We start from the raw sequence: 27,083 nt of genomic DNA, 5'->3' as shown, positions 1-27,083 counted from the left end.
TCTCTGTCACATCAATGTCCTCTTCCCCTAAATCCATGAATCTTCCCTGAGGTTTTCCTCTTTTCCTCCTGCTTTCCAGCTCCATGTTCAACATCCTTTCTCCAGTATATCCGCTTTCCCTCTTCTGTACATGTCCAAAGCGCTCGACCTAAGCTGTCCCTGTGATCTACTCATTTCTAATCCTGTCCATCCTCCTCACCAATTATTCCCGTCTTTGTGTCAGGACTACCATCTTCAAACCGTACTTCATAGCAGGTCTACAAGATATCATCTTGTAAACCTTCCCTTTCACTCTTGCTGCTATTCTTCAGCCAGAAGCACTCCTGACACTAATTTCCACCTGATCCAACCTGCCTGCACTCTGTTCTTCACCTATCTCGTGCAATAATAGGGTGAAAATTACACAAAAATGTAAGCAAAATCAACAAGAGAATAGGAAAAAGTAAAGTAAAAGATGAATATTTCACAGAGGAGCTTCATGAGTAAAAATCTAATAAAAGCAGGTACTGTGATGTGAAGGGGTAAAAGATTTTCTCTATCCACAGTTGTGAGAAAAGATGATAAAACAAGGTAGAGGCATGCTGTGCATAAGGCCTATAAGAGGAGTTTAATCTGATATGGTTCCTGTTGTTTACTCTAACTCTGTGCAGCAGCAGGATTAGGTCGTATCTACAAACTGGAGATACTCCATCTTGTTATCCTGGCTTAGGGAGGGTGAAATTGGAAAAAGGACAAGGTTATCTCAGCTTGGTCAGAGCATGTGCTTGTGTTTTAAAAGATGTGTGTGTCTGCAGGACAAAGTAATGCTGTTGAAGCCACAAATTTGCAGGGGCTAAATTCTAGAGGTGGGCAGATTGATCCAAATATTGACAGTATCAATACCAACACTGGTATTGGTAGTGGATGATACTAGAGTGAAAGGATCGATACTTTGTTTCTCTCCTCTAAGTTCAGTATATAGCCTACTGAATGGTGTTATTTATTTATTAAAAATGAAAAAATATATCTCAAACATGAATATATTTTATTTATCGCCTATAGAACATTTAAAAAGAGGTTGACATAAAGTCCTTTAAAGACAGGCACATTTAAATTCCAGCCCCCTCAAAAAAACAAAAACAACCCTGAAAAGTGTGTGTGTGCGTGTGTGTGTGTGTGGAGGGGTTGTGTTAACTAATTATTATCAATTTAGTGGTCTTTAAAACGTGTTCACAACTTGCCAGTTGATTATGACTCATGTCATATGTCATGACACACTGCTATATGTTGGCAATACTGGCCCTGTATTTACTTGATATCGGATCGATACCAAAATTTGTAGTATCGCACAGCACTACTGAATTCCTCCCGGACCACCTTGATTTCCAATTTTAAAGTCACGCACTCACACAGGGACACGGTTTGACTATCACGTCACTCCTGCTTTGCATAACCGCCGGGGCTCGCGCCTTTGATTGGGCTGGCGGTGGGATTTAATCTGCGTTTTCTTTTATGACCGCCACGCTTCGCCTTCAGTCTGCAGCCGGACTCCTCCGCCACTCCTCCCCTTCGGGTCCGTCCTTCATTAAGGGGAGCAGCCCGTCGCCTCCTGCCGCTGCTCAAACGTGGAGGGAAGGACACGAGGAGGGACGCCCGCCGCGGAACGCGCGGCTCTATTGTTAGTTCAGTAAAATTTACGGCTTCGCCTGCATATTTAGTGCGTTTCGCGTCGTCTTCGGGGCCGAAAGGGGCCGACTGTTTGTTTCCTCGGGAGTCTTAACGACGGCTGAAAGGTAACGGACAATTTACTACGCTGTAACGTTTCTGCCGCGAGCGACATCATTCGAGTTAGGCTACATCTTTGCAGAGTTTTCTGCTAAATTTAAAAATTACAGTTCTGCCTAGAACGGCTCACCCTCTTTGTTTTATTTTAGCATCTCTTAAATTAAGAAAGCAGCGTTTGTTTTGAAGCCAGACGCCCTCTTTGTGGTGTGGAGTGGTCGGTGTGTAGCTTGATGGGATGATGGATGTGAAACGTTAGCACGGAGCTGGGCGGTGGTTCCGGTGTGCCGTTCCGTCTCGGGGTGAAATTTATCCCGATGTACGGTGCTCCAGGTTCTCGGTTTGACAGGGTCTCCGTTGGCATCAGATTCAGTTTACTGAGCAGCTTCACGCCAGCCTCCCCGGCGTACACACGCTATTGTTCTGCGAGGCAGAACGACGGGGCCCTCTGCTAATCGGTGTTATTAAAGCTCCCTTTGAGGCGTTTAAATCACCCAGAAACTCTAAACCAGACTATTGGGGAGGTAAAATTGGAACCAGGCTTGCAAAGTTGGATATGTGGGCATCTTGTGTTTTCTTTTCCTCATATGGTGTATCTTTAGGCGTTCATCTGAGAATCTTACTTTGCCATTCATGCGTTAAGTTCCCCAGTCATTTTAAGCACCGTGCACCTTTTGTTTTCTTGGCACTGCAAGCTTAGTAGTTTCTTTCCAAGATTACCATCAAGGCCTGCTTTCATATTTGCATCTCTGCACATGGGGTGATCTCACTCTCCACCTGGCAAAGCAGTAAGTAAGGCAGACTATCAGAGGCACCGTCTGCAGATCTCAATGATAGAGCGATGCTGTTTATCCTCCAGGTTTTGGCTGTGAGTCTGCATTACATAATCACTGTGTTTTGGGGCTTGACTGGGTGTGGTGTGGCAGGGTTTTTGGGATCAGGACAAGTGACTGTCCCTGGCTTCAGAAATGTTATTTACATGCAGGCCCTTGCATTTGGGTGTGTGTTTCTTACTCCCAAACCCATTTCATCTCTTGGGTGTGACACAGGATGTGGATGACACAGCCACATGACACCCACCCTTCTCTGTTTATTCTGACTGTCTGGCTAAGCTCTTAGAGGGTCATTACAGGTTCGCTGCTGTGTCCTACTTCAGAGGATGAATCTGGCAAAATCTGCACTTCTGCCCCATTTAAAAGGCTCATCGGAAACGAATGGAGAAATGCAGTCACCTTTTAACTGAATTTGAGTGACTTGGCTGGTGTATTTGTGCACTTCCTGGTCACAGATGTCGAGCATATGAAGATGCATCAGATATCTACTGTTTTAGCAGCATATGATGGAGTGTAGCTTTAAAGTTAAGTAAAAGGCTTGCATATTTTGCCAGCCTGTGAACTTGGACACAGCTGTGTTTGGTTGGGTTCCCCCCCTCATACTGTACAGCCACTTCCCCTGCCCACACCCCCGTTTCCTCTTCCTCTTCCCAAAGGTCAAAGCAACCGAGAAGAAGGGCTTGAAATAGTTTTCTCATTTCAGTGCCTTCTGTAACCTTAAACTTCAATGGCTGGATAAAGGGGATTTTATAAACAGGAATATGCAAGTATTATGAACTTCTTTTTAAAATCCAAACTATCAGTAGCACATGAAACATTTTTACATTATTAGTACAGGAACTTAAAAAAAAACCAACCCAAACTACTATGTTAAATCGGAGGAATTGATTTAAGCATTTGCTGCAAGTTCAAGTTCTCTGCACATCCTTCAGCCCTGGTATGCTTGGCTTGTAAACTTTAAGGCTTGTTTTATGACTGAGCCTGGGCAGTGGTGCCTAATGGGGAGACTGCAGTTGTTGTTTTATTTCAGGCGTGACGGTCTGTGCAAAAACTGCAGGTGGCTGCGTTTGAGAAATCTAGTGTGACTGGCTTGTGTAAATGGGTACAGTGCATTAGGGAGCAAGTCTGTAACTGATTAACAAACCTGTCCTTTTGTTTTGCATGGAATGCTTCAGATACCTCCTTGTCAAACCTTGCCAGCTACGAGGTGCCTTCAGGTGGATTCTTGGTTGCGTTTGTGTCTGGTTGGAAAAACGCGAAAAGATTAAAAAAACAAAAAAAAAAAACAAAAGCACTAACAGTGGCTGCAGCGCTTAGTTGTTTTTTTTAACATTCAATTCTCTACACTCCAAATATGTTGCCTATTATGACTTCTCTATGACAGGGAAAAGGTAAAGGACCAGCAACAGTATTAACATAACTGTTACAACACTAACAGACTGTCAGTGCTGGGATTGTTATTTGAGGTGATGGGTAAATAAAAGTGGCAATTTTATGTCTCAAGTTTCACTTTCAGTTTGATAACTGCAGTGATATTCTATAGCATTATTCCTGATTTTTGGCTATTTATTCAGCTTTGCATTGGCTCATCATGTATGCATCAGCTCTGAGTGGATATGATGTCAGGGGTTCAAATCGTATTCAGTTCAACTCAGGTTTATTCATGTAGTGCTAAATCACTACAGCAGACACTTAAAGCCATTTATATTGGCAGGTAAATGCACTAGAATTTTAGAAAGAAACCCCAACAATCCCATGGCCCACTATGAGCAAGTACTTGCCGACTGTGGGAAGAAAAAAGTCCCTTTTAACACGAAGAAACTTCTGAAAAGATGCTGTAGGTAGTCCAAAAAAAGACCTACTGGCAAATTTAAAAAGAAGGCAAGTTTAACCAATAGAGAATTAATGCCCCTGTGAATTCATTCTTGTATTAATCATTTTAATTTTTAAAAGAAATTCGAGCTCATGTCCATCAGTCACCTTATTTCATGTCAAAAATCAGAGCAGATGAATGAAAAGCGCATAACCCTTGCACAGAATGGAGTATTTGCATTTTCCTGGAAGTGAGCTGGTTACATCTTGTAACCAGAGTCAGTCTCAGTCCCACACTCATGGAAATTATATTCCACACTTTTGTCATACTATACTGATGTCTGATCTGGTGGAAAGTTCATATGATGATCTTTTTAAAAATTCTGATCAGAATGAAAAATTCCCAATAGCTAGATGTTAACCACCTCCATATCAACAAACCAACAGTGTGAGTGGTTGTGAGGTAATTAGAATGATGCTCAGTGCTCACACTATGGGACTTTGATATGCAATTAAATTTGCAAACAAAAGGCAGCAAAATGGATGATCTTTAAACTGATGGTCACACACCTACAGTAACACTCTCCCCCTCTGGACTAGGTCATATTAGTTAACTCAGTTTTACCACAACACTGCAGAGTTTGCCGATCCACAGCCGGTTCGGCATTCCCAGATAGCCTTTTAAGTAACACATTATTAGCCTTCATTTTACTTGTTATGAAATAAATAGATAATTTCAATACCTTTCTATGACATGTCACTTGTTTGGTTGAAAGCTATAGTTGTGATCTTTGAAAGTAAATGGTAAATTCTATCATGTTGATTTATGCAGACTCCTCTTCTGTAGCACTATGCTAGTTGCTGAAGTTGGCTAAAAAGTGGTACCACAGCTTTGGTTTCCATCAGTGTCTACATGCATGAATGTCAAAAAGCTGGATTAATTGTGAGTGCAGGGCTGTGAGGCTACCACCAGTGTGCTTGAACCCTGCTCCACTACATCTGTTTAGGAAGACTTTAAGGGTTAAACTTTATTTCATCCTTCACCCTTGTTGCCTGTGTTTCTCTCTGTAGCTGTGGGATGGTAAGGATGTAATGCTCATCAGTGTGGTTTTGAGGCTGGTACTTTGCTGCCCATTAGGATAGAGTAGTGGATGCTGGCGCTGCATTTTTTTTTTATTTTTTTTTTTAGGTACTCTGTCTGGAACTGTGAAGCCAGTCTCAATGCACTGTAATTATTGAAACAGTACTTCAGCACTTTAGAAATATGTCTGTTAGCTCACTATGGGTAGCCTTGAATGCCCGCCTAAAGCCAGATATTTTGTGGTTGTAGAATACAGCAAAATGGTTTTTAAAGATGTTTTAAAAATACATTTATAGGGTGTATTTATATTAAAAAAAAAAGTTATTAGAGTTTATTTGGGTTTGTGTGTTGTAGCATTACAAAGAACAGGTAATGAGAGAACTGTAAACAATGAGTCCTGTGTTTGTGTGTGGCTAAATGCCAACGGTTTTAACTAGATTAGTTTTTGTATTGTATGAGTAATATGATGCCTCAGAGCTTGTCCCCTCTTTGACACGTGCAGCCTTCATGTCCACTAAAGCACGAATTGAGTTTCCTGGCTCTGAATCAGCCTTTAGGAGGTGACTCTGCATGTAAGCACAGTTGGTCTGTATTACCTTAAGTCTACCATTTTACTCTTATGTGTGACCATTTCAATGAAAAACAAATATATTTTATGTTTGAATTAATCCTGCACTTCTAAATAATATTATATTCATATTGTGTTTTTGGCTAGTCTCATTTATCCTGGTAATTTCCCTAAGAAAGGGTAAAACATCTTTGTTGGGTACCACAGTTTATTTATTTATTTTTTTTTTACATACAGGAAAACTGAGAACTATTGATAACTAGATAACTGCCAGAGAAGAAGCAAAGTTCACAACAACAATGAATTGTGTGTTTGTTTTGGATTGGCTGTGTATATCTTTTATTATCCTTTGCCTCTTTCATGTGCATGAAAGTCTGCCAATGTGTATTTAGTTATGTGTGTGACAGTTCAGGGGTGTGGCTATCAGAAGCATGTAGGCAAGGTGTGGGATCGGTGTCCATCTGTCCTCACCTTACCCGGCCCGGTCACAGAGATCGTAACTGATCTGGCTGTGGGCTCTTCAGTGTTATATTGACTATCTGCCTGTCTATAACCAGTTGGCTGGTGGACAGGGAGTAGCCACTGAGTTGATTTAATATGCCAAAAGTGATGTCATCTCTGGTTTCTCTACAGCCCAGCCATTATCGATTTTCGATCGAAACTCGTAATTCGCTCTTGTTTTGAATTGAAGTTGTGGAAAATGTAACAGGCCTGTAACATAATGGCATATTTCTTCAATCTCTTGGACTACATTTAACTGCATTTGTCTTTTATCTATGTGTTTCTTATGGGGCTAAATTCTAGAGATGGGCAGATTGATCCAAATATTGACAGTATCAATACCAACACTGGAATCGGTAGTGGATGATACTAGTGTGAAAGGATCAATACTTTGTTTCTCTCCTCTAAGTTCAGTATATAGCCTACTGAATTGTGTTGTTAGTTAGTTAGTTATTAAAAATGAAAGAATGTATCTCAGACATGAACCTTTTTTGTTGACTGTCACATATATTTTATTTATCACCTATAGAACATTTAAACAGAAGTTGACATAAAGTCCTTTAAAGACGGGCACATTTAGATTCCAGCCCACACCCCCTTAAAAAACAAAAACAATCCTGAAAGGTGTAGGGTTTTTTGTGTTAACTAATTATTGTCAATTTAGTGGTTTTTAAAACAAATTCAGAATTTGCAAATGTCATGACACACTGCTCTCAAGGTAGTATTGGTATTGATGATGGCAATACTGGCCCTGTATTTACTTGGTATCGGCTCGATATCGAAATCTGTAGTATCACACATCACTACTGAATTCCTCCCGGATCCCCTTGATTTCCAATTTTAAAGTCACGCCTCACACGTTTCTCGGTTTGATTACTACGGCACCCCTGCTTTGAGTGGGGTAATAGATTAGAGACTATGCTATTTCGAAACGTAATATTTAACTCGTGGGCCAGGGCAGCTCCAACCAGCAATAAAAACTTAATTTGAGTGATTGTGTTTGAAAAGTTACTAGAAGTGTGATTAAAAATGTGGTGCTTAATTTACTTAAACTTGAATACATTTTGAATAATGGGTCAGAAATTACCTCTCTTTAAATGTAGCAGACTGTTTGCAGACTAATTTTGTTTGCATTTATAGTCGTTAGAAAAAACTCTGGTAGTGCTAATGTAAGTAACCAGTTGGTGCGGTAAGGGTTGACGGATGGCAGATTTGAATGCTTCGCTGTGTGTTCAGTATATAAGAATGGGGTAGCTTCACACAAGTGTCCCTAGTCTTACAGGTGAAGTTTCAGTGCCAGCTGCTCCTCTGTCCCGCTGTTCCAGTTAATCCTCTGAGCACCCACCCCCCCATTCTCCTTAGCACCAAGCCTGAGTGGGGGTACACACAATGGGGTCTGAATGCCCCCCCCCTCCCCCCAGCCTCATAGCGCTATGATGTAAAACTCATTTATGCACACGAACACGTAAGAATATCAGATGCGATTGCACAGAAATATTTCCATTCCTTTCCTCACTACTTAGATTTTTACTTCATTGCTGTTATTATTTGTTCCATTGTCAGGTTGTCCTTATGCCAGCAGGAAAGCCTGGCTTTTGCTTTTGAAAACCCTCCCAGGTTTGGAACAGATTGCAGCCCACTTCTCTGCAGTCCTTTAGACCACATCACTGCCAATAGCTGGGAGTCCATCTTGTTTTATTGCCACTCCCTTAAGGGCTAGCTGGCTAAGTCCATTTAACTTGTAGCTTCACTTAACCACCTGCTCCTAATGACAGTGTTGAGAAGCTTACAGTCACTTAGCACCTGTTAGTCTCCTGTATGGAATTGATTAAGCTGCATGCTTAACATTTAGTCCAACTCTTGTGATGAAAGTGTTTTTCTTTTTCTTTTTCTCTTTGCCAGGAACATTGATTATTGCCAGTCAGCACTTTTTTTTTTTTTTTTTTTTTTAAATCTGTGCAGAAGGTTTTGCTGAACTACTCCAAACACTTGTTTCTGGACAAGTGTTTTGGTGAAGACCGATAGACAACTTCTTGGCACGATCTGGATAAACATTCATCAGTACAAATGCAGTCTTGGGTGCTGTGATGTAGGGCTTGTCAACACCAGCACATGGTTCAGTTATTTGGACAGATGAAAAGAAACCAGTGAAGCTGCAAGATCACTCAAGGTTAATGTGGTTCTTTGTTAATGGATAACGAGGTTCTTGAGTGCCATTTGTTGTCTTGATGGGTTTTCTTCAAAGAGTGAGGAGCATGTGTAGGTGGTGCTGCCTTACATGCATCAAAAGAATTTCAATGTTGTTCTAAAATCGGCATATTGGAACCATTGATAATGCAAAATGTGATGTTTTTGCTTTTCATTTTATGAATCTGTATTGATAGACTTGAGAGGATGTAGTTTAACTTTTTTTCCCCCTGTGGCTTACCTTTTGTGGTAGAACAGGTCACGTGGGTTACAAAAAATTATGACTGGTAACAAGGAAATTGTGTTAAGCCACAGCTTAAGTCACAGCTCAGAAAAAATGTCTCAAGGAGGTAATGAATTGTGTTGAGCTGTTTTGGAAGATTAGTGAAGTAACAGGTTTTGTTTATCAGAAGTGCGGAAATGAGCGGAAAATGTATAGAATTCTGTTAAATAAGATAACAGACCCTTTTCTTTAAAATATGCACGAATGGTCACACCCAAAAGATCCACTTTGAGGTAATGTCTTCGATAGCAAATTTTTGGCCTTAACAGTTTATGACAGATGCAAGGAATTTCTACAGTTTCTCACTAGCTCTTTGTAACTGCTGGAAAGCTACATAAAGTCAATAATCCAATCGCTGTATTACGCTGCCCCCGATAGTAGCCGACAAGCTGCCCCATCCTTCACTGACTTCCTGTTTACTGATTATTTATAACTTGGTACGAGCTGTCACCTTTTTTTAATATTGAATTATCTTGGATCAATTTGATCAAGTGAAGGGTTGTTCACAAAACATGGAGCAGGATGGATTTTCCACTATCTGTGCCATCAAGCCCAGATAGTGAATTACTCTTTGCAAGTGCATTCAGCCAGACAGCCTGACCAGGTCTGCCTGTACACACCCACTGGGCAGTCTGCTGACTTAGCCTGTGGATCAGTGGCTTTTGGATCTAGGCCAACAGTTAATATTCTAATGGTTGGTTATCATTTACAAAGCACATATATTAAGAAAGTCCGTGGTTTCAAGAGAGAATTGTGGCAAATGACATCTGTTTTGCTCTTTATATGGACTCCTTGAGCTGCACGAAGCCATGGTCTTCTAACTCATAATTTGTTCCAATGAACTAGACTAGAAACTAAAAACTAGAGCTACTACCAAACAGCTCATTTCCTGCTTATTGAAATGCAGATTGGGTCTAAAGTGACTAATAATGACCCAATCAATACCTGTTACTGAAAGTCGCAGTAATTTCCTTCTTGGATATGTAGAAATTTTGACAGGAAATTATATGTGGAGGTATATTGACTCACCAGTGGTTTGTAATTGTGCAGCATCCAGTGGTTCTGAATGGGGAGAGTGGCTTAATGCACAGAGACTGAACTGTTAAGACGTTTGTTTTCCAAGAGCCAATTGGTTTCCTTCTCATTCTCTGTGAACTAAACACTGACTTGGTGATGAAGCAGAAACGCCACTACTACCTTGTATGGTCAAGAGAAGCATGGATTTACACACACAGCCCCCGTTTACTTGGACTCAGTTTTCCTACCTACTTTTAGATTCTTGTTTGAAGGCTCGTTCTGTAAATCCTAAAGGTTTATGAAGTGGTGAGTACAGTAGGATTGAGTGAATGCGAGTAGGTTTCTTCTTCTTTTTTTTTTTTTCTCTTCTTTTTTTTTTTTTTTTTTCTTTTAATGAGGATGAAGCCTGAGCTCAAGGTTAGGAAAACCCCTGCCTTTCCCCAAACACCATTAAATGTCTTGATTTGTTTTTCTTGTAATTTGAGTGCCAGAAATCGAACACCCTCTTCCTGTTTGCCCTTTTTACACACTCATTTGGGCTCTCACTTGAACTGAATACCGCCTGTGTTTTTTCCTGTGTCGTACATGCATCTTGCTCAAACTCACACCAGAGGAAAGTTAATGATCAGTCAACCCATTTGTATACTTGGCCCTACTTCGTTCTAGTGCTGAACACTCCCAGGCCTGAAACAACGGTCAAATTCACTACGGCAGCTTCCGTTTGCTTGAAAAACAATCTCTGAAGGTGTGGCTGTAGTAAGAATGCAGCGATGAATCAAGTGTGCCTGTGGAATTGCAGGAATGTAGGCAGGCCAGCAAATTCTGGTTTTCACTTTTTTCTGGCTGTCTCATTAATGGCGACGGATATTTTCATGTTGAACCTGCACCCTCTGCTCGTTCATACACTGCATCTTTGTGCATGTACACAGCCCACGCATTCATCACTCTCCATTTGACCCTTGCACTGTTACTCATCTCATGCACACAAACGGACATGCACGCAGCCAGCTGTCGCTGCGTAGCCCCAAGGAGTCTTGAGGAAGTCAGAGCTGGAATGTGGATGGGGCGGATGTGCACTCGATACTGCTGCAGCTTTTAGGCCTTAACTTTCTTTTATTCTTCACTTTGAAGACGATGCAGCATCGACAGGGATCATAAAGTAAAAGCTCAACATTAATAAACTGATATGGTCAGTTTCATGTAGCACTAACACATTTGCATTATGGATTTATCCTTTTTCTTAAATAATTAGATTTAACTGTGGGGTACAGTTCTAAGTCTTATAGCCCAGTGTCTGACACACTGCTTTTTCAGCTAGCAGTCCAGAATGCACAATATTAGATGTATTGACACAATCCTCGCGGCCATGTGACGCATAGACTGAGTTACAACGAAATGCGTAGGGGACAACTGTGCATTGAATAGCTGAAATATTTTCCTGTTTTACTTCACTGGCTTTTTCCCAATGATCTACAGTTTCTAAGCATACAGTCTGTCATGTGTATTTATGTCTCTGATGTTTCATATTTACAGCATCATTAGCAGTCTGGTGTAAATCTGCAGTTGACAGCATCTCTATCAACAGATCACCTCCAGCAGTCTGCACAATGCATCCCAAACCTCTGTCGTGCTCTAAACACAGCTAAATCCCCCTGTGCTTGTATTAACACAGTATTAAAAGTGACCCATTTTGTCAGGCACCACTTCTAACGTCTGGATGCGCAGAGGGCGAGACTGAGAGATGGGTTACGACAGATGCAATTAAACTGCTTGAAGACAGAAGTCCGAAATAAAATGTAATGACACATATTTCTATTGCAGTACAATGTAAATGCCACAAAGACTACAGAGTTGTTGCTCTGTCTAGACACACTCCCTCTAACAGTCTAATAAAGTAATGACTGCATTAAATAACACTCTCCTCTCCTGCTTTTGGCCAAATGCACTGCTGCAGTCTGTTAGCCTTCAGGCATTTGCTTTCATCACAAAATCTGCAAAATGTACTAGATGTCAGGCATATTGAGTGATGTTGACTAGAAAAGGGTACGCTGCACTCATGAGGATTATGGCTCTTCAGTGAACTGAATTTCGAACACAAAATCTGCAGTTCTAAATAAATAAAAAAAAAAAAAAAAAGAATTTAAAGAGCAGAATTGGCCAAAAGTTGCTCTGCAGAGCAACCTCTCTGTAAGACATCGCTTATCTTTGCACGACCGTGCGGCTGGGAGTTTGTATTAGGGCTGCCACAAACGATTATTTTGATAGTCGACTAGTCACCGATTATTTTTGCGATTAGTCGACTAATCAGATCATCATCCATTGGACGTACAGCGTACAGCTTCTTGCACCAGCAGCATCTGCTCTTATATAACTATCATTAGCTTACAGCTTTAAGTGTTTACGGTATGTGCTAACTAAAAATAAAGACAAGATGATAGTTTATTAAATTTTAATGAAATTTGCAGATTGTTTCGGTGAAGTTTAATAAACTCCTTGCTATCTAAAATATAACGGGACACCGGAGTATATTCTTGAGCATCTCACACTTCTGATAATCAGTTGTCTGCTTGACGTTTATTCAGCTGTGTAAAAACTATAACTTTAATCTCAGCCAAACCGATTTACTCAGGAACAAATAAAATACTAAAAAAAAAGCCAAACAATAACATTTTGAAGTTATCTAAGTGGCTTATATATATTTAACCTGAGAAAGACGGCGGTGGGTTTGAAAACGATTTGCCGGGAGTCCGGTGTTCTCACGGGCTCTGGTGAGCCGTGCCCCCGGCTAGCTATCGAGCTAGTGGGTAACAGACGTCATCGAAAACGTCGGAGCGCTTTTGAAAATATGTGGTGTCTTGATAAACTGAGCAGATATTTGAGGTTTACACAGCTACATTCTCGCCTAAAAATATGTTAAACGTTTATTTTGTGACCCAGAAAGAATAATAAGAGTAATATTAAAACCAACTAGCTGCCGCCATTGTTGTAAACTGAGCTGGGCTGCGCTATGAATTCTGGGACACAGCTTCTTCTTCTTCGGGGTTTAACGGCAGCTGGCATCCTTGTACATGCAGTGCTGCCATCTTCTGTTTCAGTCCGTTATTACACTCTTAAATCCTACTACTTATTCCTGCGTCTTTTGTGATCTTACAAAGCTTCAAACGACGCGTCGACTATTAAATCAATCGTCGACGATTTTGATAGTCGACGTAATCGTGACTAGTCGACTAATCGTGGCAGCCCTAGTTTGTATATCTTTTCGCTTCCCGTCTGTGCTACGTCACAAAGACTGAGCTGGTCACAGATGATGCCTTTTACTTGCCCAAAAGGGGATTCTGTTCATCTGGAAGTAGCGTTTTGTGGGAGAAACGTTTCGTCACTCATCCAAGAGACTCCTTCAGTCTCAGCTGACTGCAGGTTTCTCCAATCTTATAAACAGTACATTTGCATAATGACTGAAACAAATGTACTGTTCATACAGCTGAGACTGAAGAAGTCACTTGGATGAGTGACGAAACGTTTCTCCCACAAAACGCTACGTCCAGATGAACAGAATCAACTTTTGGAGATTTACTTACCTGGATGATTGAGCATGCATCAAGACGTTGCCCGAAACAGGGTCACCATCTCAGAAGGAATGTGCTTTGAGCTTCTGTTTGCTAAGCTCCTAGCATTAGTAGCTTGACTGGCAAAACTATGCCAAGTACAGTACTGTCTGAGTAATCTGGGTAAAGTTTATTGAGAAGAATAACCAGAACGTCTCCTCCAAGAGCTACCCCCCCAATAAATGTCAGTGCAAATATATTAAAATGGCTGAGAAGTGGTGAGGGGGATGTGAAAACAAACTTAATTTGGCATTTAATTTGCATACCACTATTCTAAGAGCTTTGCACATTTGGCTAATTAATCCTCATGTGAAGCTTGATGTTTTCCATGAGATGACACAAAATTACATTCGGTGCACTGCTCTCTCCCAAATTTGCTTACTTTGTGAGATTTTTAGCCGCAAGAATCAGAGAAGGAAACATATGGAGTAGATTGAAACAACCGTTAAAATCTGAAGTTAGCAAAGCAAATGGGTTGGGTCAGTTATTTAAAAGTAACAAAGAAAAGGACTCTGTAGCTTTTATCGACAGCTTTGGGGGTTGTGGTGGGGGGTTTAGTTTGGTTTAAAGACACCAAAAACTCTAAACAGACTAGTCAAACAAGTTCTTCCAGAATTTCCAACCAATAGTCCATGATGAATTTGCATTTAGAGGCATGAATCAGTAGTTATTGTTAAGACTTGATATCGAAAAGTAAATATTTAACCTTCTTGCCGTGGGAGAAAAAAGTCTGGGATTTCTGAAAAAATGACAGGGAAAAAAAGTTACTGTAGTGCCTGCTGTTGTACACAGTGTGGCTTTATAAATGCACTGAGTAATCTGATGTCTGTGGAAACTCTTGCTCTTTGGAACTGTTAGTTTATGTCAGATGTTTTTGCTTATCTGTAGGGGTTTAGGACTTTTACAAATATTTAGAGTAGAGGAGAGTGCATTTGCCATAAAATGCAGGTCATTAAGTTTCTATAGTGGAAAAGCAGCTTTGCTCTCTTGGTTTACCTAATTTAACTACTTGACCATTTTCTAGAAGATATTTGCTGGGGGGGTTTCCTGTCCATCTTTATTCATTTGCCCAGTTTGTTTGCTGTACCATGCAGGACTTCTGCTTGCTAGATCATCCATCTGTATAGCAATTGACTGGTTCTAGATCTAAATGCAGGGGAAGTAGAGAAGGGGGTGGGTGGGGGGCTATAGAAAACCAGGAGATGAGTGTTTAGGAGGGGGTTGGTAGAGGGCTCTGTGGTCAAAAGGGCAAAGACACGGGGCCTGTGGGTAAAAGGGATGATTGAGGGAGGGGATAAATCCATTAAGCATCTGGGAACAGCTTTGTCCCGTCATAGCAATATAAATTTTAGTTTGATGGTTAATAAGCTAAAGATCTGCGACTCGACTGGCACGCAATCTCCAGATTGCCCCTCGTGCTTTGTTTTCGTCACTTCTTCACCACAGCTTCTTTATAATTAATGTCAAGTTCTGATTTTCCACAATTTCTGTCTGCATTTTTTGCCATTGCACTAAATCTGTTAAACAGTCATAGGATGATATTTGTATTACACTGCATCTGTTCAACACAAAACTATCGACAACAAATGGGTTATTTGATGCTCGTTTCCCACCGTCTCATCGCCTGTGGGCTCACAACTAGGAAACCCTCTCCTGGTTTTCAGCTCTCCAAACCACAGATTTATTTTTTTCCACCACTGAGTTTTAAGCTACTGGAAGCAATTTGGAGCAGTGGTGTGTTGTTTGGTTTTTGTTTTGTTTGGGTTTTTTTTTCTCCCTAAAATGTACAGTTAAAGCAATTCACTTTCTCTTTATTGTGGTATTTTAATGGTAATTGCCTTTAGTAGATTCTTGGCCATTATTGATGCATTATTGTCATGGTTGTGCCGCATTAGTTGATGGAGTAGTCACTCTAGAGGGTTTTTTTTTTTTTTTTTTTTTTTTTTAAGTGAGAATATTTGCTGGCATCTCAGGCTGCTCGCTTCCTGTGTTTCTTAAACTCTCCCAAATTCCACTGAGGCCCCTTACCATAACTGCTGTTTCCATTGGCTGACAGGGACATGTTTATCGTGTGAATCCATGATATTGCAGCATAGTTTAATTCAGCTTTAAGTTGAAGTACATTTAGTGTAGTCAAAACTGAGCTTGGAGATTAACCCACATTTTTGTATTCTTTTTCAGCAGGACGTCCTTGTTAAGGATAAGAGGAACTGACCATTCAGGACAGGTGTGAGCCTGTAGACGTAGATATCGGCATCGACTCCAGCAGCATCCACACGTTTCTGAAGTAGGGTATGAAACCGGATGGGGTTAGCATGGAAACCACAGAGCCCAGTGAAGGTGAAGCTGCTACTGTAACAGAGCCTTCCTCATTACAAGAAAACATAACTGAACAAGCCCCATCACAGGCAGATGATGTAGCAAATGATACTGCATTAACAGCTGCTCCAAAGGCCAATGGCAAACCAGTGCCTGCGCAGGCCAAAGTTAAACCAAAAGCTGGTGGGCCTCAAACGAAGCTTTTGGCCTCTGCTGGGGCTTCCAGCTCACGGCCTGGTACTGCCTCAAATCGCACTGCGAATGATGTCAGATCTGCCTCCGGTGTTTCTGCTGCTCCAGGCAAGAAGACTGCAGCAACATCTACGGTAAAAACATCTTCGTTAGCAGGAGCTGTACCCAAAAGACCACTGGGTACATCAGCAGTTTCCACAACAGCCAAGAACCAAACTAGAGTGCCTGACAAGAGGTCTGCTGGACCTGCCAGGACTACCTCTGTTGCTGCTGCCACAGTAACAAATGGTACCAAACCATCAGTGAATGGCACACCTAAGAAGAAACTTGCAACGGAGACTGTTAATGGAGCTAAACCCAAAACTACAGGTGAGTCTTAAGGAGCTGTGACAGCTTAAGGTTCAACACAGTCCTCTAAATAAGGTATGATGAATAAACTGTCTTGTTCTGATTTCTGTGTCGTCTCATTGTCTTTTCTGTTTGTTTGTTTTTTTTCCCTTCTCATTTTAGCTGTTGCCAGCAGAGCCCCTTCTACTGCTCCAAAAACCAGTGCTTTGACCACAGCTAAAGCTGCTGGTCCTGCTGCATCAAAAACCACAAGGTATGGCTTTCTGTCATAAACTGGGAACAGGTTCCAGCAGTTTACAAGTCTAGTAGCACAGTCTGTGAAAATGATGTGGTTGGAAAGCCCCTTTATTTTATCAGTGGTGTGCTAACAGATACTCCTCTCTTACTTCCTCCATCCTCTTCTGTTTCTTTCATACATGTCTTCCTTTTCTCTGATCTCCCTCTGACATGAGAGTTTTGTAATCCCCTTACAAACTGGATGAGAGGATGACTTTATCTCAATGCCCTGAAAAGGAGCAGTGAAGAACGATGCTCATTGTGGTCTTTGGGCCATTATTGAGTCAAATTTCACTTCAAGTGTGTGAGTCATGTTAGCAGAAATAACCTGAAACAGAGGGCCTTAACAGAACCAGTGATACTGAAGAACTACTGCTTTGTCATGGGCAGACCCCCCTGGCAGAAACCAGACCCACCTCCCCAGGGCAGAGAGCTGTTGACTTGGATCATAATCCCCTCTCATACTGGGTTGGTGGTTTGGATAGAGCGCTCTAGTTGGACTAAACAAAGCACGAATGATCCTTTTGTGTGCTGTAGAATTTAGCAGTTGACCCAGTCACTGCTGTCACTTCCACTAGTAAGCTTTTGTTATGCATTTATTATGTACTGTGTAGAACGATTGCTACCTGAAAGCCCAAGCATGAGAAACGAGTCATTGCAAAGTTTTTGATTTTGTGAGACATCCACAAATGAAGAGTTCTTTTGTTATACTTCACAAAGAATTGGACATAATAGACCAATCCAGCATCTTTCTACAGGATGTGATGTTCTGTATGGAGAGGCTTGATTAGATTTGATCTCCCCTTGCCTTTCCTCTTAATGCCCTCTTATTGAATAAAGGAATAATGTGATGCATTGTCATTCCTTTAAGCAACAAAGACCCATTATGTTCTTATTTGGCTGAAAGTAACTATCATGCTGTAGATACCTGTTTATAAACTCTCACTAGTTTCAGTACCATTTGTGAAACTGGTGCAAAAATTTGTACTAGGCTTGAGGATGGAAAGGAATAATGCTAAATCATTTTATTACTTGCTCAGAGATGGGGTTTTTTTTTTTTTTTTTTTTTTTTTTGTTAAATCATATTTTCAGTTTCCCTTATTCTCAGAAGTTCATTAAGCTTTAGCTGCTGAGATTGAATATTTAAGTTATTAATACTCTGTGTTGTCTGTGTTTTTAATCAGCGGATTCCTCCTTGCATTACTATTCCAAAAGATGCGGTGGCTGAATCCATCTAAGATCACAGGTCTAAAAACTCAGTGATATTTGTTTTACAATGATATAAAAAGGAGAAATGGTGCAAACTCCCAGACCAGAGAGAAGATGATGTGGTTTTTGGTTAATCAGCTATTCATCTTCTCTCTCTTCTTTTTTTCCAACCAGTGGCCAAGATCATTTTATAAAAGGAAAAAAAAATCCAAAGCGGCACCAGGTGGTCTGTCCAGATAGCTGGAACTATTTTCTGTTACTCTGTACAGGTGTGGTAGGGTGTGTACATGAAGAAGCAGATCCTCTGAATTAATTAGATGAGGCATTTCAAGTGTCAGTCTGATTACACTGCTGCATCATCCTTATGTGAATGTTTCCTGGCTGGTTTCCTGGGACTTGGCATCAGGCACTCTGCTTTCAGGAGAACGGCAGCAGGTGGCTTTTTTTTTTTTTTTTTTTTTTTTTTTTTTTGGAGGGGAGAGGGGGTGACACGGTAAAGTCAGTAGCGTGTCAAATCCAATGTGTAGGGACATTAGTGGTGGTGTGCATTTCCCTTGGTGTTTGTGCTAGCCCTCTGTTAGAGTCAGGCACAAACATCAGCGAGACATGACGTGCATTAGTCGTAAGCCTTGAATAGGGCTGGGCATTATGACAACTTTTTAGGTTTATATTTTTGTGTTATACATTAATTTATACATTAATAGGATGCAGTTAGGGCTGGGCGATATGACCCAAAATTCATATCTCGATATTTTTTAGCTGGATGGCGATATACGATATATATCTCGATATTTTATTTATTTTTTTTAAGCCATAAAGTAAGAACAAAAAGAGTTCTTAGTCAAAGCTGTGTCCCAGATGTCACACAGGCACTTTTATTAACATACAGCGTAGATGTACATGAAGAAATTACTGAAAAATAAATTATCAGCATTTATTAAATAATAATGCTCCATAAATAAAAGAAAACTGTTGTTTTTGTGCATAACAAAAAGCTCACAATTGTGCAGTCAAAATGTAAACTGACAGACGCTGAGCATAATAACATAGACAGATTTCACAGCTGCTCTGTTTCCAACTTCTACTGCGTGACTGACAGCCTGGAGTTTGAAATCCGCTTCGTAACCATGTCTCTTAACAGGTGCCATTTATGGTCCTTATACACACACAGTACGGTAATATTACGTTGAAGCACAGTAGGTATCACTCTGCGAGGCTCCGGACTACGGTAGCCATAATGCTCCGACAATCCATCAAGCGGTGCAGCTCCGTAGCTTACCAAAGTCGTACTAAAACATTTGACAGATTGCTGAGCGCCGTGTACCACATAAAATCGGTTCGCGGTCAGTAAGCACAACCAGAATTCATACATAAGGCGCGCTGTCGATTTTTGAGAAAATGAAAGGATTTTAGGCCATGCATGTCGTTAGCGCGGTTAGCTCGCTAACACGTTGACGCCGTCCAGCCCCACGCACGGGGCGATCCGCGGTAACTCGTAGATTTGCCGTGTCCATCTTGTCGTTGCCTGCAGGTGAAGCGATGGGGGAGAGAGAGTTATGTTCAGTGAAGGAGAGGCGAGGCGAGGCCGAGTAACGTTGCATAGAGACAAGTGTACGAAAGAGCGGCTCCACAAGTATAATTATGACATAACTTATACTATATCGATATAAACGATATTGTCACATCTTATATCTGGTATGAAAATATATCGATATTTTTAAAAAAAAAACTCTATTTCGCCCAGCCCTAGATGCAGTGTTATCCACACAACTGGATTCTACACATGCATGCACGAAGAGTATGTGTGAGCAATAATCAGCCTCCTTTCAAGTGAATTCTTCACCCAGACACAAATTTCTTTGAGAACAGACACAAATTTGTTTTTCATAAGCTCTGCATGTAAACTGTAGTCCATATTTTGTGTGGCGGCACATGAGTTCCTGCTGCCGGTTCTGGTCAGAATAATAGTTACTTAAATTCACTGAAATCAGTTTACCCTGTGACCGTACAGTATTATGATTGTTTAAACTTTAAATGGCTCCTGACTGAGAAACTGACTGCGTTTAGAAATCGTCCTACTATTTAATAATGTATAAAGCATTTTCCCCAAATTTGTATCATTTTTATTTTTTTCTTTAAAGATGATTTCTGGTTCACACTATTCAGCAGTATTCTTCTTTATTGCTCCAATCTTTCATAGAAATGCATACAACAGGCTTTAATGGTGGTGGGGGAAGACCTGCACAAAAGGGATCTCCTGTTGCTTGTAATTTCAGCTCTGCTTTGTGTACTGTATTATTATATTGCTGTGAAAACAGTAGTTATTGTTAGCCAAACTATCCTGCAGGAGGAAGCCATATTGACAATTTCGTACATGTAAATATTTCATGTGGACTTGAGTAGCAGCACACACTGCCTGAGACGAACCTCTTTCTCTCCCAACAGGAGAAGTGACTTAAAGTAATAAATCATTTAAAAAATAATTTTACCAATGGAGAAAGTGAATGAAGGGTACATAGGATTTGATGATTGTGTTAGACTCATGAGCTTTTAAAAAATGGAATCGGTGCCTGGGAACAGTGGGAATAAAATCTGATTGATCAGCAGTGCTGGGTCTGTGAACACTCATGAACAGTGAAGTCAGGAATGTTTTATTTATTTCAGGGTTTCTTAGCTACACCATGTAACAGACACAACATCACTGGGACAGAGACATCCTCCAGTCCTCTGAAGCAGATTAAGATTAATAACTAGAGTAGAAGCCAAATGTTGTCAGATCTGACATTTGCTTTGGTCCACTCTCCTCCGATGATGGGTTGTGGTGTCCTTGCACTGACTGAGCAATCCGTTCTTGTCCACCCCACCCCCTCTTGCAGCCAATGTCATGTTGCTGAACAGTCTATAAGATGACTAATATTCAAAGGGTCACCATGGGAAATGAACAGAATTGCTGGTGGGCAGTTCTCTTGGATCTGTAGACTTGGGATGCTAAAAGCAAAATTGCAATCGAAAATGCATTCAATTTTTTTTGCATTATCCCTTTAGGGATGAAACAGTCATTTCTCACCAACAGTGTTGGCAGGGAGCAGGATTACTCCAACAGGAAAGACCCATGGCATCTGTCACACTGACAGTGGGTGCCTAGACCATTGGAGCCAAAAACTGGCTGCACAGCTACCGCTAGGCTCCACACTCTGCACTGAGTTGATTCATGCCTTGACTCTTTATTGTCAAGGAGATAACAAAGCCCACACAAGCCTTAGGAATGTGTGTGCCTCTGTGGAAGGAGTAAATCGGCTAGTTTTGGACAGGCTACAAACCAAACAAGGTACTGCAGGAGCTATCCATCTCACTCTACACCATTTGAAGTGATGTGAGTGGAAAGGGAGTGTGGGGGGGGCAAAGACAAAAGATTGTATAATTAAACTACAATGTGTCCAGTAGATCAGTAAAAATAAAAATGTCTTTTTTTTAAGGATAAACTGATTTGATTAAAGTATAATGGGTATACTTTTTATTTTGTTGAATATTCTGGTGTATTATATAAATGTGTCAAATTCAATAAAGCAAAGTGCAACAAAAAACAACACTGACTTACTAGATGTAGGAAAGGGGGTTGTAGATGGAGTAGGTGTGGCTTCCAAAAGCCCCTCAAGCTCATGTTTACACTTCCAGTTTTGGCAAAACAGATGTTGCAGATGCTCAGTGCATTAATGGCATGGGCGTATTACGGCATCTGCTCTAAATATTAATATGACTGCATGGCACGGAAAGCCCATTAGTTATCAGTGACTCCCCTCCTTTGTCGACCTTTGGCTTTCTGATGACCTCATGTTAGGACATTAACATCACATGGATGGCTGTTCAGAGCCTCTCATCTCTTTGGACTGTGGTTTGTATTGATTTCAGGCCTCTGTTGGCAGGAAATGTAATCTGTACTATTACATCAACAGCAGAACCACCAGCCACCACCCATAGACCATGTGTGAAGGCATTAATGGGGACTGTCTTTTCCTCTTTGCGCTGGTTCTCTGGATCAAAATTGATGAGTTGTGACTTGCTATAAAACAGTGGAAGGCAGAGCAGGGTTGTTTGAGGTTATGTCTGTGAACTCCTGCTACTCTCTATGCCCATCACTTTACTGTCTTTTCTCTCTCACTTGCTCCCCCTGTAGATAAAGTCATTAACTCAATTTTGTCCACCTTGATTCCTCTTATAATTGGGTGGTGCTGTCAGGTTATATTTTTCTTGCATGCAGTATTGGATAGGAAACGGCTTCAGTAATTTTTTCCTAGTGGTGTTTTTTGTTTTGTTTTTTTTGTTTTTTTCCTGCTTTTTATCAGTACCCAAACTTAAGTCTGGGCTGATATTATCTCAATGTATGGCACAATTTGCTGTGTTTGGGCTGCCCTTTACATTACGATCCAAATCATCTGTCTGATAGCAGCCAATTACAACATCCCTTAGCTATGTCTGTACAGTGGCTGTCTGATCTCTAGGAAAACAGATGGCCATTGTAATGGTTATTGTAATGTGGGAGAAGCATGCAACCCAACTGAAAGGCATCAACATTATTGCGCATTCTCCTGTTCATGTGTGTATCAGCTACCAAATCAGCAGGCCAGGTCAAAAAGAGGAAGATGCAAGGAAGATTTTTGTGCTTGTGAAGAGTCCTCGTAGTTCCTGAAGGAAAAACTAGTCTGTCTTTGTTAGAAAAATGGTTTGCATGTGAATTTTTTACAGGCTGAGATTTTGCATCGTTTGTTCAATGTTTGTTCAGTGAGTGCTGGACCTGCCTGCAGCTGCAACTTGTTCATTTAACCAACTCTCTTTACTTGTAGGTCAGTTAAAGAAGTAGTGTACGACAGCCCAGGTGGTCGACTCCATTTAATTAAAAATAAAAAATATAAATAAAATTGACAACACCTATGACAAATTATTAGTCAGCGAAATTACCTTCGCCGCCTACTAAAATTAAGCATGTTTAAAGCATTTATGCACTGGGTTCACTGTTCAAACCTGGAATCTTTTACAGTCTTTGTCTTGGAGCTTGCAGGCTAAAGACTGCCTAATGTCTGATGCACAAAGGCTGTTGATTGCTTCAGTGTGCTCCTGCTTATAGTCTGGTGCATTCATAGCTACTGAATAGGCGGCATGTACTTCTTTCTCCACACTGTCCACAGAACGTCCTTTCTCATTAGTATTTCCAGTAGTGCGTATTCATCTGAAGCAAAATATTTCCTGCTGCGTGTCACATGTGAGGAAGAAAAACTGGAAATAATTGAGACTTGAAGCTGTCAGAAGCTCATGTATGAAAGTGTCTATAATGTAATATAACGAGACTCTGTTGTAGGCATAGTGTAAACGACGTGCTGAGGCAGATATACTGTGAAGGACTTACTAGGGAAGCAGTAAAAGGTGAGGTGTGTGGCAATAGTAGATTGCGTTTTTGTAGTTGCAGTTGGTGTGACTTAGTAGATCACTGCAGTGTCTCATGAGAACTCCAGACTGAGTAGCAAATCAGGACCTTGGTGAAGAAGAGACTGTAAAATGTTCTTTTGGCCTTTTATGGCTATTAGTTCCCATTTCTCTTTTCACTGTGCTTTAATCTTCAGTTGGTTGGGTTTTTTGTTTTTTTTTGTTTGTTTTTTTTGGGGGGGGGGGGTGAAGAAGGCGTTATTACATGGCTGTAGATGAAAGGTGCTGTTAATGGATTCCCATTGTTGAAATTACCTTTGTGGCTTATGTGTAGTTGATCATTTATTTATGCTCGTAAATGCATACAGAGGTGGAGTCTTTGATTTCATGCTTGGACTTTTGTTAACAAAATGAATGAACCACACAATAAAGCTGTGTGTTTAGGGTTTTTTTTGTTTTTTTTTGTTTTTTGTTTTTTTTTTCACCCTTCATTGTTTTTCTCTGCCTGCAGGCCTTCTCCAGGTCTCTCAACTTCTAGACCTACGTCCGCCACATCCAGGCCTCCTGCAGCTACAACCAAGCTCTCCACCGCTCCAACTGCCAAAACTGTTTCCAGAGTTAATACAGCCCCATCTACTGGCAGGACCACATCAGCACAGCCTAAACCACCAGCAGCAGCTGCTGCTAAGAAAGGTGAGAAGACGAGACACTCTTCTGAAGCAAAGTCCAATTTGAGTCTGTATATCGGAGACATAGATAATGGTCAGATTTAATATCTGTAGTAAGTCTCAGCATATGTTTTTAGATATTAGTGAAAAAAAAAAAGTTTGTGTGAATCTTTGGAATAGAAATGCCTTGTATTTGTTTCTACTTTAGCACTTTGTACTCAAATTAAAATAGTCAGCTACCTGCATTTGACTACTCATACATCAGCTACAGCTGCATGATGATCAACCAGTAGGAGTGTATGAATTTATGTTTTATTAATTTTTATTTATCTTCTCACCAGATGTCACTCGACCACCACTTACTACAGCAGCCAAGAAACCCACAACAGCTGCAGCTGCTACTACCAAAAAACCCGAACCCTTTAAACCTGTGGCCACCGTAAAGGTGAGCACTACATCTAAATCATCCACGACGAAGCCAGTGGACTCAAAGGCATCACAGTTCAAACCAACACAGCCTGCAAAACATGCCCTCACAAAGAAACCCATCGCTTCTCAACGATTACCTGCCACTAGCAGACCACCCTTTGGCCAAACGCCACCTTCCTCTCCAGCCAACAAAGCGGCAAACGGCACGCCCTCTAAAACAAAACGTGGACCCAAACCCACTCAGACTGTCCCACCATTCTCTGCCACAAAGAAGAAAGATGTTTCAAACACTACCACATCTGCTGAAGCGTCAGAGAGTAACGCAGCTGCTGCAGTAGCCGCTACTGCAGCTGCAGTTGCAGCTGGTACTGCAGCAGCAGCTGTGCTAACTGAAACGCAAGCAGAGGCCAAAGCAGCCTTACCACAAGAGTCATCCTTTGCTGCACCAGAGGAGGTGCCTGCCCCAGCTTTGCCTCAGGAGACCACTGCAGAGATGGCACCTCAAGAGGCCCCTCAAAGCCAAGAAGTGGCTCACTCTCCTCCACCGTGTTCTGAGACAACCTTACCAGAGAAGTCTCTGCTCAGAAAAGAAGTTGAAGGCAGTGCTCCCTTAACAACAACAACAACAACAGCACAGGAGCCAACCCCTTCCTCAGTCATGCCTTCATTATCACCTGAGGCCTCAACTCCAGACTTGTCAGAAGCGAATGTTGACTTGTTAACAGACCAGGCCTCCTCTGCATCTGCATTCCTTCCAGCAGCGGCAAATGCTGTCCCTCAGATAGTCCCTCCGGCCAATCTAAATGAGGAAGAAGATGAAGAGGAGAGGGAGGGAAGCCAGCTGGTTTCTGTGTCTGAAATGAGTGGAACCACACAGCCCACAGAGGAGTCCCGTCCTGGGTCAGCTGGACTAGTCGGGGGGTCTGCTTGGAGAGCCGGTGGTGCCTTGCTCTCTGAGCTGGACTCTGAGGAGGTGAGCGGCAGTCAGCAGGGTGCATCTGAACTGAGCGCCCCTGGTGTCCTGGAGGGCACAGAAAGCACTGATGATCTGGGAGATGGTAGTCTCAAAGGTGCCATTGACATGGAAGGAGCCTCAGCAGGTTCTCCTGACTTTGAGAAGGTTCCTGACATACCAGTTAATGATTTTGATGAAGACGAAGATGACGATGAGGACGAGAATGATCGGGTGATTGACATGGATGTAGGCTCCGAGCGGGCAGATGAACCGCCAAGACCCAGGCATGACAATGATGTAGAAGAGGAGGAAGACGATGATGTGGAGATGGCGAGTGAGGGGGTGACTGAAAGTGGGTTAGAAAGCTACGGGAATGCAGATGAGGATGACTTTGCTGAGGATGAAAGGCTGGACAACTTGAACAGGGTGGCCCAACCACCACCTCCGCCGCCTCTGCTGCCTGCTGCACCAGCTGCTCAGTGGGACCAGCTAAACCCTTTTGGAGATCCCTGGGCAGAACATCAACCTCAACAGCAACAGCGGGTTCTTGAGCCTGAGCTGGTGGGAGCAGCTGCAGCAAGCCCTTTAGCAGACCCTTTGCGAGCAGATTCTGAGACCCCAACTCAGACCTCAGCTCATGCCTGGCTGGAAATGGGATCTGCCCCTTTTGTTCATGGAAGCTTAGAAGTTCCCCATCATTTGTCTATCAAAGAGGAGCCACAAAATCTAGAGGGCCAAATGTACCTTGATCAGACCAATACAGCTCCAATGCAGACTGCGCACCCACCCCCCCTCTCTGCACCTGGAATGTCTCTGTCAAGCACCGTTAGCAGTGAGACCAGCACACCTGAGGAACTGGGGGACTATAACCGAGACGTAAAGCTCCAGCCACAAAGTTCACAAACCCCAGTGCTTTCTCCACAGCCTGATCTGGAGGGAGGAGATGAGGAGGAAACTGAGCCAGAGACCCTCCCTGCTGATGAAGTTTTGGGAGGCCCTGCAACTGCCCCAACCTCCAACCCGTCCTCATCCTCAGTAACAGAAGATGAGGCCAGTGACACGGAAGGAGAAGCTCAGCTGGATGATTCCTTGGAGACGCCACTAGTCTCCAACATAACCTTTGACAGCCAGCCTTCAGCCCAGCGCTGCCTGTCCACTGTGGAAGAGGGAGAGGAGGCTGAGACGGAGACAGAGGGCCGTGCAGGGGAAGACACCACTCCACCCTCGGCTACTTCACTGGCATCCTATGGCTTTGACACAATCACCACAACTTCAAACTCCAACGCTCAGTCCACAGGGGAGAACTGTATCAAAAGCCCTGGTATTTTCTCCTTGGAGGAGCTGCCCGAGGAAGCCAAGGAGTCCTGTTTGATCCCACAGCCGTGTCTCGCAGAGCAGCAGTACATAGAGTGTGGGAAGCAGGAAGGAGAGTCGGCTCAGCATGTCAGAGAGGAAGCGCTGGGGTCAGATGAAGCGCCAGATCGTTCATCCACTCACCGTTTACAGCAACCAGAGGAAAACCTGGATGATGCCCAGCCTCCATACTATTCTGCTGTGTGTGATAAAACTGAGGACTCTTTTGCAGGTAACGTATAGTTCATCATCTCCCTAACAGCCCAAA

At 42.0% G+C, this 27,083-nt stretch overlaps 1 protein-coding gene across 2 annotated transcripts in view; it reads left to right on the top strand.

The window, feature by feature from the left end:
* The first annotated feature begins 1,394 nt into the window (after window positions 1-1,394).
* prr36a (proline rich 36a) overlaps window positions 1,395-27,083 on the top strand; it is a 31,466-nt gene continuing 5,777 nt past the window's right edge. Inside the window, exons 1-5 of one of the 2 annotated variants that reach the window (XM_084930956.1) lie at window positions 1,395-1,772; window positions 15,833-16,528; window positions 16,670-16,760; window positions 23,922-24,103; window positions 24,420-27,047. In XM_084930956.1, coding sequence (XP_084787082.1) covers window positions 15,943-16,528; window positions 16,670-16,760; window positions 23,922-24,103; window positions 24,420-27,047 — 3,487 coding nt within the window. In that variant the 5' untranslated portion in view covers window positions 1,395-1,772; window positions 15,833-15,942. Of the gene's footprint in view, window positions 1,773-15,829; window positions 16,529-16,669; window positions 16,761-23,921; window positions 24,104-24,419; window positions 27,048-27,083 lie in introns of both variants that reach the window. The other variant, XM_084930955.1, reaches the window with a different exon arrangement.

Source organism: Perissodus microlepis, chromosome 6, assembly GCF_051167445.1.
Source record: "Perissodus microlepis isolate ML-2025 ecotype Zambia chromosome 6, ASM5116744v1, whole genome shotgun sequence".
Taxonomy (NCBI): Eukaryota; Metazoa; Chordata; class Actinopteri; order Cichliformes; family Cichlidae; genus Perissodus; species Perissodus microlepis.
Note: the sequence above shows the minus strand (reverse complement) of the source record. Positions and strands in the feature narration are given on the sequence as shown.